Genomic DNA, 18650 nt, shown 5'->3' on the forward strand with positions numbered 1-18650 from the left:
TTGCCCACAATTTTTTATTTTCCTAAGGAGAAATTGGACCCCAAAAGTTGTTTTGCAAATTGTCCTGAGTAGGCTGATACCCCATATATGGGGGTAAAACACTGTTTGGGCGCATGGCAGAGCTTGGAAGGGAAGGACCACCATTTGACTTTTTCAACACAGAATTGGCTGGAATTGAGATCAGACGCCATGTTGCGTTTGGAGAGCACCTGATGTGCGCAAATAGTGGAAACCCCCAATTCTAACTCCAACCCTAACCCCAACACACCCCTAACCCTAGCCCTAACCCTAGCCCTAACCCTAATGGGAAAATGGAAAAAAAAACATTTTTTTAATTTTATTATTTTTCCCTAACTAAGGGGGTGATAATGGGGGGGTTTGATTTACTATTTATGGCGGTTTTTATTTTTGGCAGCTGTCACACGCTAAAAGACGCTTTTTATTGTAAAAATAGTTTTTGCATCACCACATATTGAGAGCTATAATTTGCCCATATTTTGACCCACCGAGTCATGTGAGGTCTTATTTTTTGCGGGACGAGTTGACGTTTTTATTGGTACCATTTTTGGGCATGTGACATTTTTTGATCGCTTTTTATTTTGTTTTTGGGACGCAGAATTTACAAAAACCAGCGCTTCATGAATTTCTTTTGGGTGGTGCGTTTACGCCGTTCCATGTGCGATAAAATTGATAAAGTGGTTTTCTTCTTCGGGTCAGTATGGTTACAGTGAAACCCCATTTATGTCTTTTTTATGTTTTGGAGCTTTAAGGCCTGTTTCACACTTGCTTTTTTTGCAGCGCGTTTTTCCCGCAAAAAAACGCATTGAAAAACGCATACAAAAGCATACAACTGCTGCGTTTTTTTCAAGCATTTTTAGGAGCATGCATGAAAAAAACGCAGCGTTTTTATGCGTTTGTATGCGTTTTTAGTGCGTTTTTACCGCGTTTGCGTTTTTTTCCAACATTAGGTGGCCCCTCACACTAACCCAAACCATGACTTTACTAACCCTAACCCTGACCCTAACCCTGACCCTAACCCTAACCCTTAACCAAACCATACTTAACCCTAACCCTGACCCTAACCCTGACCCTAACCCTAACCCTGACCCTAACCCTTAACCAAACCATACTTAACCCTAACCCTGACCCTAACCCTAACCCTAACCCTGACCCTAACCCTTAACCAAACCATACTTAACCCTAACCCTGACCCTAACCCTAACCCCTAACCAAACCATACTTAACCATAACCCTAACCCTGACCCTAACCCTAACCCTGACCCTAACCCTTAACCAAACCATACTTAACCCTAACCCTAACCCTAACCCTGACCCTAACCCTTAACCAAACCATACTTAACCCTAACCCTGACCCTAACCCTGACCCTAACCCTGACCCTAACCCTAACCCTGACCCTAACCCTTAACCAAACCATACTTAACCCTAACCCTGACCCTAACCCTAACCCTAACCCTGACCCTAACCCTTAACCAAACCATACTTAACCCTAACCCTGACCCTAACCCTAACCCTGACCCTAACAATAACCCTAAACCCCCTTAACTAACCCTAACTCTAACCCAAACCCCTAAATTCCATGGTTAACAAAAAAAAACGCATGTGCAAAAAAACGCATACATAAGCATGCCAATGCGCACATATGCGCACCCATAGACTTATATTGGCTGTCTTGCTGTAAAAAAATGCATTGCGCGCGCATGCGTTTTTTTGAGGCAAATCGGACGCACAAAAAATGCAACAAGTTGCATTTTGTGCGCCCGAGCGCATACCGCAAAAAAGCATGCGCGGTAAAACGCGTACAAACGCATGTGTATGCGCACATAAGCGCATCCCATGCAAAGTATAGGAAAAAAAAACGCATGCGCTATTTAGCGCTAAATTACCGCGAAAAAAAACGCAAATGTGAAACCAGCCTTATGCAATGAAAACAATTTTATATAATAATTATTTTTGCATCGCTTTATTCTGTGAGCTATAACTTTTTTATTTTTTCGCTGATGATGCTGTGTGGTGGCTCGTTTTTTGCGGGACAAGATGTCGTTTTCAGCGGTACCATGGATATTTATATGCGTCTTTTTGATCGCGCGTTATTGCACTTTTTGTTCGGCGGTATGAAAATAAATCATTATTTTTTGCTTCGTTTTTTATTTTTATTTTTTAAGGGGTTTGCTTAAGGGGTTAACTAATGGGACAGTTTTATAGGGCGGGTCGTTACGGACGCGGCAATACCAAATATGTGTACTTTTATTGTTTTTTTTTTTATTTCCAAAAAATGAATTTATTGGGGAATATTTTTTTTTCTTGAATTTATTTAGCGATTTTTTTAAAATTATTTTTACACTTTTTTTTTTTTTTTAAACTTTATTACCATGTCCCAGAGGGGACATAACTGTCCTGTGACAGATCGCTGATCTGTCACATCACAGATCGCTGTGACAGATCAGCAATCTGTCACAGGCAGTGTGCAGGTTTCCTCCTTGCCTGTGCTTTGCAGGCACTGAGGAAGCCGGCTCCCTGCAGGCCCCCGGAGGTCCCTGCCGCCATATTGGATCCGGGGACCTGCAGGAAAGGAGACCCCCGCAACAGCGCTGCACATTGCGCTGCTGTGGGGGGCTCAGGGAAGCACGGAGGGAGCCCCCTCCCTGCCGATGCTTCCCTGTAACCCCGGTACACCACTATCGTGTTTGATCGCGGTGTACAAAGGGTTAACATGTCGGGGGCGGTCCGTGACCGCCACTGACACCTTGTGCCGGGTGTCAGCTATGATAATTAGCTGACACCCAGCCGTGATAAGCGGCGCTCACCACGTGGGCGCCGCTTATCGCTATGACGTAATATTCCGTCCATGGTAATTAGGGCCCAGGGCACATGGTCGGAATATTACGTCCAATGAAGGAAAGGGGTTAATGTATAAATATATGTGGGGACAGTACGAAGACCTTTCTAATGATCTTTTTACTCTTAGACCTGTGACGGGGACAAGGGGGCATCCTCTACGTCTGGAGGAAAGAAGGTTTAAACATTCTCAGATGCAGATTCTTTACTGTAAGAGCAGTGAGACTATGGAACTCTCTGCCATATGATGTTGCAATGAGTGATTCCCTACTAAAATTTAAGAAGGGTCTGGATGCCTTTCTTGAAAAGTATAATATTACAGGTTATATACACTAGTTTCCTTGATATTGTGTTGATCCAGGGAGCTAGTCTGATGGCCGTATGTGGAGTTGGGAAGGAATTTTTTTCCACAATGTGAAGCTTACTGTTTGCCACATGAGTTTTTTTTTGCCTTCCTCTGGATCAACATGTTAGGGCAAGTTAGGATAGGATATGGGTTGAACTAGATGGACTTAAAGTCTTCCTTTAACCTTAATAACTATGTTACTGTGTTACTATGCTGCTGTAAAAAACATGTCAGCGTATTCTGCCCATGGACACATAGTCCGTGGAAACACTCTGACATGTCCACAGACCGATTCACTTGAATGGGTCTACGTATGTAAGTGTCTTGTTTCCAGTACGTGTGAATACTGTCACCACACGTACTGGACACACTGACATCCGAAAGAGCCATAAAACATGTTTACTGTAAGAGAAAGGGTATGCGGATCAGAATGGTGGCTCAGTGGTTAGCACTGTTGCTTGACAGTGCTCGGGTTCTAGGTTCAAATCCCACCTTGGACAATATCTACAAGAAGCTTGTGGGGGTTTCTTCCAGGTGCTCTAGTGTCCTCCCACACTTCAAATACATACTTATAGGGAATTTAGATTGTGAACCACATTGGGGACAGCGATGTTATTGCAAGCAATGTGGAATATGATAGCATGCCCCCCCCCCCCCCCCGCGCCTGCTCAGGGGCAGAGCACAGTGATCGCATCTCCCTGCTCTGCCACAGAATGTAACTGTATGGATGTGCTGTGCACACCGATACAGTTTACAGTAGCGTAGCTCCGGGTGGGCCCCCTCAGAGCGTGAGGCCTGGGGCGCCGCACCCTCTGCCCCTGGGTCTTTGTCAAGGACATCTGTTACAGGTGCAGATAGGCACAAATCTTGTAGAGCAATAACGTAAATCGTAAGACCTCTTTCATGTCAAGGAGGGCCTGTTTGGAGCAGGAGCCAGGAACATAAATTAACACTGCAGCAAGACCTACAGTCTCATTTTCTCTTGTGGTGCTGAGGTTCCTACTTCAATAACCCCAAATTACCATGCAGCACATTTCAAAAACACAACGCAGGTCAGTAGCGTATGTTATATGAAGAAGAAAAAAAGACAGTGTCCATGAGATTTCTATAAATCCCAACCACTTAAGTGCTGCTGCCACAGATTGACAGACATTTAAGTGGTTAAACAGCGACTGGCTGAGCACTGGTTGCAACTTTTACAGGAAGATGACAGCTGTGTAACACAGCCTGCACTGTATAGTGGTAGATCAGCTCCTCAGTCTGTTCCATGCACCTGCAGCCTCCTCAGGACAGTTGTATGTCCTGGAGAAAGAAGGGGGATTAAAAAGGCTTATAGACAAAGGTTTTCTTTAGGATACAACTGTTATAAGAAGCATATTCATAATCCCCGCAATTAACGTCTTCTAAATAGCAGGCACTCAGTTTCCACCCACAGGCTGCCCATCCAGCTTTTCTGAATGGCATATCTGCTTAGACTTCAGCAGAATACAAGCATATAGCGAGCGTGCTATTATATAAGGTTCATGTGGCACTCGGGAGTCCAAAAATTCTAGGTGACTACCATGTTGTAGCTTTAATAAGGGCTCATCTTGGTCATCACCCAGCTTTCACAGGTGTAGATACAACAAAGGAAAGATCAAATCCAATTCGTAAGATCATCAGATTACTGGAAACCTTAGACATACGGTAAATTTACAGTCATGTTCTATAAAGGCAGGACTCATTCACACACCACAGCTGCTCATGCACTTCAGAAATAGCTGTCAGCAGAACACTTGCTCGACCAACAGCTATTCCTCCCAACTCCCTCCAGAAACAGGCATCCTCAGCATGTATTTCGATAGAGTCAGGCAAGAAAAAACTGTCTAATTCTCGCCAGCCTTATTTTTCATTGGAAACTCACCCAGTCCTGGCAAAATCATTTCTTGAAGAAAAAAAAAATTGAGGATCCCACGCCATTTTTTTCTTTTAATCGGATTGCATTCGTCTGATTTCATCACAAGTGTGAGCGAGCCTTAAGAATTTCATACATTGGAGTGCATGTAAACCAGAAAGGATACATGGATTCTTTAGGCCATGATTTTACATTCACAGTTATATTTTTGTTTAATAAATAAAAATTCATGTGATAAACCCCACTTTGTCAATGATTCACGTCATTGTCATCTATGTGAAAATCTTCTGCATTACCTCATGTTGTGACAGAGAGTATTCAGAACGTTAGCCCACTAAAAGATGCTCTGGGCCAGTAAGGCTAGTTTCACACTAACGCTTTTGAGCGCAGCGACCGCCTGCGCACGGCCGCCGCTAAGCCCCGCCCCCTGCCGCGCCTCCACCTGTAGCTCCGCCTACCGGCGCATGACGCTGCATGCGTCCCCTATCTTTATCACTGGGGGCGCAGGCCGTGCGCAATATGCGTTTAGCGGCGCATGCGCCTTTTTGACGGTGCGCCAAGCGCAACCAAACTGCAGCAGGTTGCGTTTGGCGCCGGTCGGCGCACCATCAAAAAGGCGCATGCGCCGCTAAACGCATATTGCGCACAGCCTGCGCCCCCAGTGATAAAGATAGGGGACGCAGGACGCATGCAGCGTCATGCGCCGGTAGGCGGAGCTACCGGCAGAGGCGCGGCAGGGGCGGGGCTTAGCGGCGGCTGTGCGCAGGCCGTCGCTGCGCTCAAAAGCGCTAGTGTGAAACTAGCCTAATACCCTGCTCGCTATGCTTTATACATGTTAAGATAGTCTGTCATCTCTCCTGACATGTCCCTTTTAGCAAATGTTTTTAAAGGGCTATTCTCATCTCAGCCATCAAAGGCTTATGCGGAAATTATCTATCTGCATAGGCCGTAGGGGCAGGGGTGGACAAACCATTGGTGCAACCTGTGCAGCAGCACAGGAGCCCAAGAGGTAATAGGGACACTTCTACCTCTAAAACAGCACAAAGCTTTAGCCACAAACATGTAAAGGGTTGCATTATTGTAACACTGGTGGGAGCTGATGGCTTGCTCCCTGACTATCAAGGGTTAAATTTATTTGATTCCCATGTATGTGATAAAGGTATTAAATCGTGGTTAGCTGGGACAGGGTTAACTGTAATGGCCGGACCAGTTTGGGAGGGGGATATAAGTGTTAGTGGCCAGTTCAGGAAGTGACAGTCAGTCAATGTGAGGGCAGCAGTACTGAGGCTGCTAGGGACAGCGTGAGCCAAATACTCGGGGCAGTGGATTGCCGCAAATACCTTTCCATGTGATTCCGTCTAATGGCCTGGGGCAACGTCGAGATGGACATCGGGGGCCAGAGGCACACTCAGCTTGTGAAGCTGCAGGGAACGATGGACTCAGACTACATGGAGCGGAAGGTATTGCAATCCGGATATACTGCTAAAGGTGAGGAAGATTCCCTAGGGCTAGAAAAGCCAGAGAGGATATGCCACTTATACCGAGAACCAGGGCTTAAGTTGCGTCTGGTACCTGTGGGAAAGATGACAACCCGTTGAGCCTTAGGCTGGTTTCACATTAGCGCTTTTTAAGCGCACGCACGGCCGGAGGTAGCTCCGCCCCCGAGCCGGCTCTCTGCCCGGCGTGCCCGCCCCTTGCTTGTAGCGCCGCCTCCTAGCGGACAGCGGCGCCTGCGATCGGCGCACCCTATCTTTAGCATAGGGTGCGCAGATCGTGCGCAGGCCGTGCGCTAGTTGCGCTTTGACCTGCGCTGCGCACTTTTGACGGTGCGCCGTGCGCGCAAAAATCGAACTTTTCGGATTTTGGCGCACACGGCGCACCGTCAAAAGTGCGCAGCGCAGGTCAAAGCGCAACTAGCGCACGGCCTGCGCACGATCTGCGCACCCTATGCTAAAGATAGGGTGCGCCGATCGCAGGTGCCGCTGTCCGCTAGGAGGCGGCGCTACAAGCAAGGGGCGGGCACGCCGGGCAGAGAGCCGGCTCGGGGGCGGAGCTACCCCCGGCCGTGCGTGCGCTTAAAAAGCGCTAATGTGAAACCACCCTTATTCTTTGCATCTGCTTGTAAATACTATACAGACTGCCATTCACAAAGTAAAAGTTTGGTTTTTATGAACTCCATGTCTCCTGGATTATTTGCTGCCCTGGTTCCAGGAAGAAGGATTCCTGGAGTTAGAAAAGGCCTGTGGGTCAGAGGTAAGTGGGAAGCACCACATACTCAGCAGCAAATCGGGACTGAGACACAGCTTGTCTGTAGGATGCCAGAGCAAGTGGGGACAGAAGCTCGCTCACGCCTACCTCACTTGGGCATCTTACATTATGAAGAGCTATTGGACTGCAAAGGGAAAATATACTGTTTTTGCACATAAGCCCTTTTCCATCTGTCTCTGCCCCTGCATAGGAGGGCTGGTCTCTGGAAACAACTCAACAGCGCACTATGATCTGCTGTTTCCTGAACTCCTATTCACTTTTATAGAAGTAACAGAAAGCCGGCTCAGCTGTTTGCCGATTACTGCCCTCTTGCGGCTAACAGAGATCGGCATTCGCGTCACAGTCCTGAATAGGAATAACCCATTAATTTTCATAAAATAAAAAGGGCATTTATACTCACTACAAGACAATCATTAACAATTGTTGTTAATGTGAAATGGGTGTTTGTTTGTTTTTTATCTAGCCGTGTAAACAAGCTGCCAATCACAAGATGAACTCTCAAAACACTAGTTCATTGAGTGAAATGTTCTTTTGTGCAGTGCAAAAATTCATTGTTCTTGGTGGTGCATCATCCAGTGTAAACAAGACTAGCATCGCCGAGAACTAAGGTTGCCTGCGTGCACTTGTGGTCATGGTAGGTACGCGGGATGCAGTGACGAGACGCGAGACGGATTGAACTTTAGATAGTACCTTTTATACATTGATGCCGGTAGGGCTATCCTAAGCAACCAAACAAGATAACAGAAATTGTCCTCGCAGGGACCCAATACAAGCAAACACTGGTTATGAGAACACGACTACTCCGGCAAAGGCTGGTCACTATAGGGCCAAGGTATGGCTGACTACAGGTCCTTAGTTATATTGTGTCACTTATCCGTCTGGATGTCCCTCGGAGTCCCGGACAATGGTGCTTCGGCGTTGCAGCCGCTGGGCCCAGCTGCTGAAGATCTGTCGTAGTCTTCGGGCGTTTCGACGCCCAGGCGAAGCAGGGGCACAACAGGCCCAGAAGAGTTCTTTGGCGGAGTGTCCCCCAGCAGAGGCAGCGGAATACATCCCGGGAGTGGGAGAGTCGAAGCTGCAGCCCCCGAACAGGGGCGGGCAGCGTCGGTGCTGAGTGGCGGTTGGTAGGCCACCGGCTCAGCCAGCGGCTGCACTAGGGAACCCGCGGTGGGCGACGGCCCGGCCCTTGCCACGGATGGGAGCGGGGCGGTGGCGGCTGCGGGCGGCAATGGACAAGCCGTGGTCGGGAGTGGAGCGGTAGCAGCTGTGGGCAGCAGTGGGCAGGCTGCAGCCGCGGGCTGGAGTGAAGTGGCAGTCTTCTGTCAGTCCAGCTCGGCGCCAGGTCCCTGCAGACCACCGTGAGTCTCCCTCCTGTCACTGTCCTACTCTTTAGTTACTGCTCATGGTTCTGGCTCCCTCGCGCTTCCACGGTCTCCTGCTCCTTCTCTCCCATTCTGTTGACTCACTCTGACTGGCGTCCTCCGCCCCTTTTATATAGGCTCCTCCCCAACCGTCCTGTCAGTCTTAGCGGTCCGTCTCCTAACTCTGCTCTCCGGAAACAGACCCCCTAGGAACCTAGATGATGGTCCCCTTGGTTCCGGCCCGGACACTCGGCGGGGGCCCTTCCTCCTACACACTGAGTTTTCTAAGGCTGGTTTCACATTTGCGTTTAGACGATGTGGTGACCTGCGCCAAGCGCAACATGTTGCATTTTGGTGCAATCGACGCCTGCGGTGGCAAAAGCATACCTGCGCACGGCCTGCGTACCCAATGCTAAAGATAAGGTATGCAGGCCGCATGCAGCGGCATGCGCCCATAGGCGGAGCTGACAGGAGGAGGCGCGGCAGGGGGCGGAGCTTCACGGCGAGCATCCGCTGTGCCTCCAAAAGCAAATGTGAAACTAGCCTAAGGCTGCTTTCACATTTGGTTCAGTGTCCCTGTCGGTCACAAAACAGGGTCCAGACATATTTGTTGGCGGGGCCGTAGACTAATGGTGACAGCAATGCAAACGTGCACTCTGCCGTGCATATTTTTCGGGACTGGGCACCTATAGGAGGCGGATACTAAAACATAGTCGACTGCGTCTAAGGCCAGGGTCACACTTGCGAGTGTGATGCGAAAAACTCGTGCGAGTCTCTCGCATCAATACCCGGCACTGCCGCCGGCTCTCGGGACCAGAGTATGCGACTGCATGTATTGCTATACAGCTGCACAGTCCGGTCCCGGGTGCCAATGGCAGTGCCGGGTATTGATGCGAGAGACTCGCGTGAGTTTCTCGCATCGTACTCATTAGTGTAACCCCGGCCTAAGTGTCCGCGTCCTGTAGACGTACACTCCAAAAAAAGTGCACAGCAAAGCTCACGTTCATTCTGCTGTCACCATTACAATCTATAGCCCCACTGGCGCAAAAGCTGGGACCAAGGGGGATTTCAGAAGTATGCCCTGAAGGGGACACAGAATGTAAAGCGATGGCACACTAATATAGACTGCCCAGTGCGCATGGTTTACTTTTGTCTTCCTGTATAAATGAGCAGTCAAATGGCCGCAGACTGGTAAACGTTTACTGATCGATGGGTTTATCTTGCTGACAGTCGGTCTGTGTAAATGGACCTTAAAGATTCTGGAGCTTAAAGTTCTGTAATACACAACCTTAAAGTGTACTTAAGGCTTCTTTGTGGCTGTCCTTTGTATTTCAAAAAACAATGGGCAGCCAAATACTAATGGCTTATCTAAATAGGAAAACGTGCTGCTTATCTGTCCAGAAAAACCTCCCAAAGGACCCAAATCTGATCTTTTGGGTTATGGGTTCCAAACATGTTGAATAGTGACCGGCAATCTTTCTCGGCAGCAATTGGATTTATTAGCTATTATGATGAAATCTCAGGTGTTTTAACTAAGGCTAGTTTCACACTAGCGTTTATTCCACGCAGCGCACGGCGCCGCTAAGCCCCGCCCCCTGCCGGCTCCCTGCCCGCCCCATCCGGTCATCGCCGCCTATTATCGCACATGGATGCTTGCGATCTGCGCACCCTATCTTTAGCATAGGGTGTGCAGATCGTGCGCTGGCCGTGCGCTAGTAGGAATTTGGCGTGCGCTGCGCACTTTTGAAGGTGCGCCCGTGCGCGCCAAACGCAGCATGTTGCATTTCGGCGCGCACGGCGCACCTTCAAAAGTGCGCAGCGCACGCCAAAATCCTACTAACGCACGGCCAGTGCACGATCTGCGCACCCTATGCTAAAGATAGGGTGCGCAGATCGCAAGCGTCCATGTGCGATAGTAGGCGGCGATGACCGGATGGGGCGGGCAGGGAGCCGGCAGGGGGCGGGGCTTAGCGGCGCCGTGCGCTGCGTGGAATAAACGCTAGTGTGAAACTAGCCTAAAAGAGCGCTGTCTACATAATAATACACCAGTTACAGATCGGTAACATTCTGTACCATTCATACTGTGTTAATGATATAGACAATGCATCCTTCAGTTCAAAGCAAAACTTATTGTGAAAACACAAGATCCCACATGCTTCAGAATGTTGAGATCCCACAATCTGGAAGTTCGGACCTGACTGCTGCTGGAGATTTGGATCCTTTAGAAGCTGCTTAGAAATCTTTATTTATTTTTTACAGTACTTGACTGCCCATTGTTTTGGTAAATAAAAAAGGCAGCTACATGGCAGTAATATGGTACATACACTTTAAAGCTGTGTTCACACGCAACGGTCATGCTACGGTTTTTAGGCCTCAGCATCCCTATGACGCTGTGGTATCGCCACTGTTTCCCTGCACAATCACTTAATCTTGCAAGGAAACAGTTGTTTCACTTCCAAAACCACGGGGCCATCGGCTGTGCGGTTGTGTGAATGCAGTCTAAGGCTGGCTTCACATTTGTGGATGGGAGGGCTGCGTACTTCCTCCATGAAGCTCTGCCCACTGCCGCACCTCCTCCGTTCAGCTCCACCTACGTCTGCATGCGGCCTGCGCACCTATCTTTTACATTGGGTACTCAGGCCCTGCGGAAGTATGCGGATGCCTTCGTATGCGTCGTTTTGACGATGCAGCGACCTGCGTCGAACGCAACATATAGGTATAAAGGCATGTAGGGAGCTGTAGGTATTTCATAAAAGAATGTATTCACGGGAAAAACTGGCATGGGCTCCAGCACAATTTTCTGCGCCAGAGAGGAAAAGCCAGTGACTGGGGGCAGATATTAATAGCCGAGAAAGAGACCATGGTAATTGGCCCCCCCTGGCTAAAAACATCTGCCCCCAGCCACCCCAGAAAAGGCGCATCTATAAGATGCGCCAATTCCGGCACTTAACCTCTCCTCTCATTGCCCTGTAGCAGTGACATGTGGGGTAATAAGGGGTTAATGTCACCTTTATATTGTAAGGTGACATTAAGCCTGGCTTAGTAATGGAGAGGTGTCAATAAGACACCTATCCATTACTAATCCTGAAGTTTGTAAAGGGTTAAATAAACACACACACAATAAAGTATTTTAATGAAAAAAAGAACACACAGTTTTGCCTTCTTTATTCTTCTGCTAATCCAAACAAAGCCCTCGATCTCCTGTAAAAAATTAAAAATAAAAGACCAACAATATTCCATACCTGTCCGTCGTACAGTCAGTCTCACGGCAATGATTTTACAGAAGCCGACAAATGAATTGCCGGCTAATCTGCTATGTATCTCTCTATGAAATATAAAGATATATATATGTGTGTCACTGACATATATATATATATATATATATATATATATATATATATATATATATATACATACACACACACCTATTCTATGTGTATATATCTATTCTATTCTAACCTATTCTATACTGTAAGCGGCAGATCATTTGCCGGCTTTTAATCTATTTAATACAGTATATATATATATATATATATATATATATATATATATATATATACACAAAACACCTGACCAGCACCTCCTAAGTGTGAATAGGTGCAAGCTGCAGTGACTGCAAAACATATGTGAAAAAGGCACAGCAGCACCCTGTGAATGCAAAGACATATGATGTCAATGGAAATAACAACTTCCAAACGCTCTGTCCCTCAGCAAGATGTGCTTGCAAAAAAAGTGAAGGTTCTTAGCGCATGATTTGGCCAATTCATGTGTGCACGTCAACCGCGGCAAGGTGACACTTCTCTGACAGGTCCTGTCTTAGGCTACTTTCACTTTAGCTTTTTTTAGCACAGCGCATCGAGTGCGTCCATGCGCATGCATCACGCGCACCTATGTTTAACATGGGGGCGCATGGTCTTGCGTTTGCACGCGTTCGTATGCATTTTTGTGTGCATGCATTTTTTTAAGGTTTGCGCCTAGGCGCGCCAGATGCAACCTGTTTCATTTTGGGGTCTGTCCAAAGGCGTAAAAAAAAGCATGCGCACACTTGCGCACAGAATGCGAAAAAAATAACGCATTACAGTGTATGGGAACATGCGCATTGACATGCGCACGCCTGTATTAAAAAATGCAGGCGTTTTAAGAGTTAACATGGCTAGAAACTGGTTAAAATGCACACGCCTAAAAAACGCAAACGCATGCAAAATGCATGAGGCATTTTTTGCATGCGTTTCTATTGCGCACGAAGCACTGCGCTAAAAAACGCTAATGTGAAAGTAGCCTTAACCCTTCCATATCCTACTGTACATGCCACTTTCTGGTTAAAAAACCTACAATAACGGACAAACATGTCTCTCCTGGGCAGCAAGCCTCCAATTTGAATGGGCATGTAGAACTGGTTGAGAACACCTGCAGGTTAATGGGAGGAGTGCAGTTCTACATGCCCATTCAAATTGGAGGCTTGCAGCCCAGGAGACACATGTTTGTCCGTTATTGTAGGTTTTTTAACCAGAAAGTGGCATGAACAGTAGGATATGGAAGGGTTAATACAGAACCCGTCAGAAGTGTCACCTTGCCACAGTTGACGGGCACACATGAATTGGCCAAATCATGCGCTAAGAGTCTTCGCTTTTTTTGTAAGTACATCTTGCTGAGGGACATATATGTTTTGCAGTCACTGCGATTTTAATATGAGCTTTTGCATACAGCAGTTCTCTCTATGTAAACGCTCATGTTAAAATGGCACTGTAATACACAACTGTATAAATCGTTTTAAAAACAAATATTCTGCAATATATATATATATTGCAGAATATTTGTTTTTAAAACGATGTATACAGTTGTGTATTACAATGCCATTTTAACATGAGCGTTTACATAGAGAGAACGGAAATCGCATTACACTCGCATAGTACTCGTCCGTTTTTTAGGTCTGTAAATCGGACCTTTTTTTTCTCGCAAATGGGTATGAGCCCTAATGGGCAGATAGTTGCTACCTGCTGGGGGAAGTGGCTGTCAATCAGCACGGCGTCGGCACTCACACCCTGTCGACAGAGCAGAGGAGAAAAAAAGCCGTCACTGTGTCGACGTGACGTCAGCAGCGGCATCTGAAATCATTGGCAGGAGCGGGCTGTGACCATTTGGTAGCGACAAAAAACGGCATTGGGCACAACAGGCAGCTAGGAAGGATTCTTTTCTGCCCTGCTCTGTCGACAGGGCGTGAGTGCCGATTTCATGCTGATTAATAGCCAGTTCCCACAGTAGGTAGCAACTACCTCTCAGTGCTTAGACATTTTTTTTTTTTTTAAAGTCCTGGATATTCTCTTTAAAGGGTTGTCCAAGCTCTCCTGAAAAGTCTGTAGGCACTTTTTGTGAATTATCATCTGTTAGATAATTAATTTGCACTCTGATGATTCCCCTGTATTTCTTGTGTGGTTGGGTGGTCACATGACCGCATGTATGTGATTTGTGCATTTATGCAGACAAGTGCCCACTAGACTTGTGTGCTTCTATTAATTCTTTTCTATTGAGAACAGCTGGGTGAGTGTGTGTGAACTGTGTGCACACTGTCACTATCCAGCAATCTGCAGTCACATTAGGAGAACCTAAAAGAAAGTATTCTTCTGCTCAAAAAATATCAATGCAATAACACAAATAGAATCATATTACAGAAAACAAAACCTGATTCTGATAAATGAGGTTGCTATTTGGGGCTGAATGACCAGATGCATGTTTGAACAATTGAATATGTTCAGCATATGTACTCACTAGCCATATATTCAGCAAGTTCATGTCAGAAATCTGGACCCTGCGTTTTGCACAGCAGCAAACACTAGGTGGCGATATACGCTCTGCCAACAATCACCAGCAGAACCTTGTATATTCCACAGTAGAAGGTTACAATGTAATTTCATTTGCTGTGGTTTCATAATAAAATGTGACATTAAGGCCCTGTGCACACGGTGCAGATTCTGCTGCGGATCTGCAGCAGAACTGCAGGTGATGTACAGTACCATTAAAGCCTATGTAAAAAAAAAAAAAAAAAACGCTGTGCACATGCTGCGTTTTTTTCCGCGGAAAAAAAAGCAGCATGTGACTTCTTTTGTGCGGTTTTGCTGCAGTTTTCCACCTGCTTCATTCTACAAATCCGCAGGTGGAAAAACACAGTGGAAAACTGCACAAAAACTGCTGTAAAAAATAGGAAGAAAAATGCAGGTCATTTGACCTGCGGATTTAGTAAAATCCACGGGAGAATCCGCGGGAGGATCCGCACTGTGTGCACATAGCCTAAATGATATGGCGGAATCTGAGCACAAAGAAAAGGTGCAATTATGGTCTTATCAAAATTTAAATAAATGAATGTGTTATAGGACATGCCAACCGGAGAAGGTTGTGTACCACACAAACCTGTTTAGGCTGACAGCTGCTGCAAGGAATAGAGAAGGGAAAAAAAAGGAGCCAAATGTGGTTTATCTGCAATGCTGATAAGGAATGAAGATCCAGATCTTGGAGTATTTTAAACTGGACTTTTTTATTTATGATTCTTTAGTAAACTCGTTTCAAAGTCATTCCAGACTTCTTCTTCAGGACAAAAACCCTACCTTGGTATTGGTATGGATTTTGTAAAGAGAAATTGACATGTTGCAGACTCGAAACACACACAATTTACTCAGAATAAAAAATAAGCACAATGGGAATGAGATTTCTATCAAATCCATCCACTTTGGTGGAACTGTAAAACGCTGCGATTTTGACACAGCGAAAATATGCTGCAAGAAAAAAAATCACCAAAACCTCATTGCTGGCACACAGCCTTAAAGTTGCCCGTTGCATTGGGCACCACCATAAAGTTTGTTTTCAAAGAGGAAACTACCAAATAAAAGCACATAAATCATAAACAGCATGACTGCAGAAATAACATACACCACTAGTGGGCAGTGCAGTCATTTGTCTACAGGAGCATTCATAGGCATCACATTATACAGCTCTGGCAACAATTAAGAGACAACCACATCAAAACCCTGTCATGGGCAGCCCATTCTCCAGACCTGAACCCCATTGAAAACCTCTGGAATGTAATCAAGAGGATGATGGATAGTCACAAGCCATCAAACAAAGAAGAACTGCTTACATTTTTGCACCAGAAGCAGTGTGACAGACTGGTGGCAAGCATGCCAAGACACATGAAAGCTGTGATTAAAAATCATGGTTATTCCACAAAATATTGATTCCTGAACTCTTCCTGAGTTAAAACATTAGTATTGTTGTTTCTACATGATTATGAACTTGTTTTTGTTTTCTTTGCGTTATTTGAGGTCTGAAAGCACTGGGTTTTTTGTTTTTTTTTTAATTTTGACCATTTCTCCTTTTCAGAAAAAAACAAACAAAATTAATTGCTTGTAAATAAGGAGGCATGTTGTCAGTAGTTTATAGACTAAAAGAACAATTTACATTTTACTCAAAAATATACCTATAAAGAGAAAAATCAGACAAACTGAACATTTGGAAGTGGTCTCTTATCATTTTTGCCAGAGCTGTATATCTATTTAAACAATCATATTTGTTTATTCGCGTGATATAATAATGGCTTACGCCCGACAGTATGTAAAGAGCTAGGAAATTCTATAGGCAGGAACCAGGGCACAATTATTATTTTATTTTTTTTTAATAATTTACCAATTTCTCATCTGGTCCATTATCCATTTACTCATATGGTCATTTACCGCAATATTGTCCTGATGTATTTTACAGCAAAGTGTGATTTCCTTCTCGTCTTATCTTAATCTGACCATAGAGATATTAATAAGCATTAAATACCCGACCATCAAAACGGAATCATATATATATTATTGATTTTACTATAACTTTATCCAATAGAAATGTATTTCATGGGTTAGAGAAAATTATATATGCTGTTTTAAGTGCTTCTCGGTCATTACTAATTGAAGTATATATATATATATATTATATATTTTTTCGTCTTATGGTGTCTGTCTGTAACTGAAGTCCTGCGTTGGTAATTGGTCGCGGCCTCGACCAATCAGCGATGTGCGCAGGCGCAGTCCTCAATTAGAAGGACGCAGGCCACTGATCTCCCGACGGTTGCCGCGGGTCATCTCCGGGCGCGTGGGCGTCAGCGGTGACGCAGTCGGGAGATGACCGGCTAGCGGTACCCAGGGTCCAGAGGAGAGGAGACTCTCCTCCAGGCCCTGGGTACCATAAACGTGTAAAAAATAGAATTAAAATAAAAAAGTGATATATTCACCTTCCGACGGCCTCTGGACTTTTTCTCTCCTCTCCACGCTCCCGACATCTTCCATTCCCAGTAAGGCTTTGCGCCAAAGACCGCTGATGACGTCGTGCTCTCGTGAGAGACGTCAGCAGCGGTCTTTGGCGCAAAGCATTACTAGGAACGGAACGGATGATGCCGGAAGCGTGGAGAGGAGGGACACAGTCCGGGGGCCATCGGATGGTGAGTATATCACTTTTTTATTTTAATCTCCCGCTGGCCATATTCTAGAGTACCCGATGCTTTAGAATCGGGTCAGCACCTAGTATTATTTATTTATGGCATATCCACAGGATACCCCACATGTGTATGTCCCACTGCTGGCACCTTCAACCTTCACCTATCAGGACAATGGGTGCCATAAACCCTGTCTGTAACCTCCTCAGCGTTCACTGATTTGAAAAGGTGGTCTATGATGCTTGTGTTCAGTGAGGGAAAATGTGGCATAGTCACCATGAAAGCATGAGACACTGTAGTTACTACAGGATCCAGTAGAGGGAGTGCTCACACAGTAGGAGAGAGGAGGGAACCATGACATTTCTCCATGCTGGGTGGGCTCAGTGTATTCTTGATTTAAAGCAGGAGATTCGTACCCTACTAGGGTTTTCTTGCCCAAACTTAAAAATACTGAGCAGTAATCCAGTGTTAGTCTCGCGTGCTCTTTCTCCCGCACACTCTTTCTCTCTTTAATTTTTTTTTTTTTTTCTTTTGCCCAAGGCGCGGTTCCTTTAAATTTTACCATCGGCGGATCTGTACATCCGCCGATCCGCTGTCCCCCTTTTGTCAGTCCGCCTGCGGATCCGTTTTCCGCTATTTTGGCGGATTTAGACTGACAGGAAAAATTGATGTGTGAAACAGGCCTTACAGATACTGAGGTAAAAAACTCACCAAATACTGAATGTGTGAATGTGGCCTTAGTGTTTGTTCCCACATGCTGCATTTGAAAATCTCCAATAGTAAAAAGCAGCATAAATGTTGTTGTTACATTTTAGCATATTACAACCTTTGCAATGGAAAAGTCTGCAGTGATATGTTCAGGTAAATTAACATGCTGCATAAGTCATCTACACAGTTCAGGTCAACTTACACTAACGGTTTTCTCAACAACATGTGAGATTTTGTGAAATCTCATTCACAACGCTACTACTGTAATGCGCACCCATAATGAAAAATCTGTTGCGTGTTTGCCCTCTGAAAATGTACCCTAAGGTTAAAGGGGTTGTCCACTACTAGGACAACTCCTTTTCACTTCTCACACTTGGCCCCGATAAAATAAAAAAGCCTACACACTCACCTCCCGTGGCAGCACCGTTCCTGTGGTGTCAGCACTCGCGGTCCCAGGGCTCTCGTGATGACAATCAGCACTGGCGTCTCTGTCCCCACCTTTTGTCGAATTGAACATGAAGAAAACGTCCAGGCTGCGGCTGATCCCTGACTTCCCATTTGTGTTCAATTTGTATGAAGGCAGAGACGCCAGCGCTGATTAAGCGCCAGGCTCACGTGTCATCACAACCGCACAAGAGCCCTGGGATCGCGAGTGCGGACACCGCAGGAACGACAGCAGCTGAGCATAGGCTTTTTTATTTTATCGGGCCCAAGCATGGGGAATGAGAAGGGGTTGTTCTCGTAGTGGACAA

The 18650-nt window shown here is 45.9% G+C and overlaps 2 protein-coding genes across 3 annotated transcripts in view; one reads left to right on the forward strand and one right to left on the reverse strand.

Moving 5' to 3' along the window:
• The window catches only part of TNNC2 (troponin C2, fast skeletal type), a 48262-nt gene that overhangs the window by 18887 nt on the left and 10725 nt on the right, over positions 1 to 18650 (reverse strand). Inside the window, exon 1 of one of the 2 annotated variants that reach the window (XM_073559333.1) lies at positions 13721 to 13844. The exons of the other annotated variant lie outside the window; for it this stretch is intronic. Within the exon in view, the coding sequence (XP_073415434.1) occupies positions 13721 to 13831 (111 nt within the window). The 5' untranslated portion in view covers positions 13832 to 13844. Of the gene's footprint in view, positions 1 to 13720; positions 13845 to 18650 lie in introns of those variants that run through there. 2 annotated transcript variants of the gene reach the window in all.
• The window catches only part of SNX21 (sorting nexin family member 21), a 151381-nt gene continuing 145987 nt past the window's right edge, over positions 13257 to 18650 (forward strand). Inside the window, exon 1 of the mRNA XM_073559329.1 lies at positions 13257 to 13360. Coding sequence (XP_073415430.1) covers positions 13319 to 13360 — 42 coding nt within the window. The 5' untranslated portion in view covers positions 13257 to 13318. The remainder of the gene's footprint in view (positions 13361 to 18650) is intronic.

The sequence above is a fragment of the Dendrobates tinctorius genome, unplaced genomic scaffold, assembly GCF_039654945.1.
Source record: "Dendrobates tinctorius isolate UK_male_01 unplaced genomic scaffold, ASM3965494v1 ptg000270l, whole genome shotgun sequence".
NCBI classification, from domain to species: domain Eukaryota; kingdom Metazoa; phylum Chordata; class Amphibia; order Anura; family Dendrobatidae; genus Dendrobates; species Dendrobates tinctorius.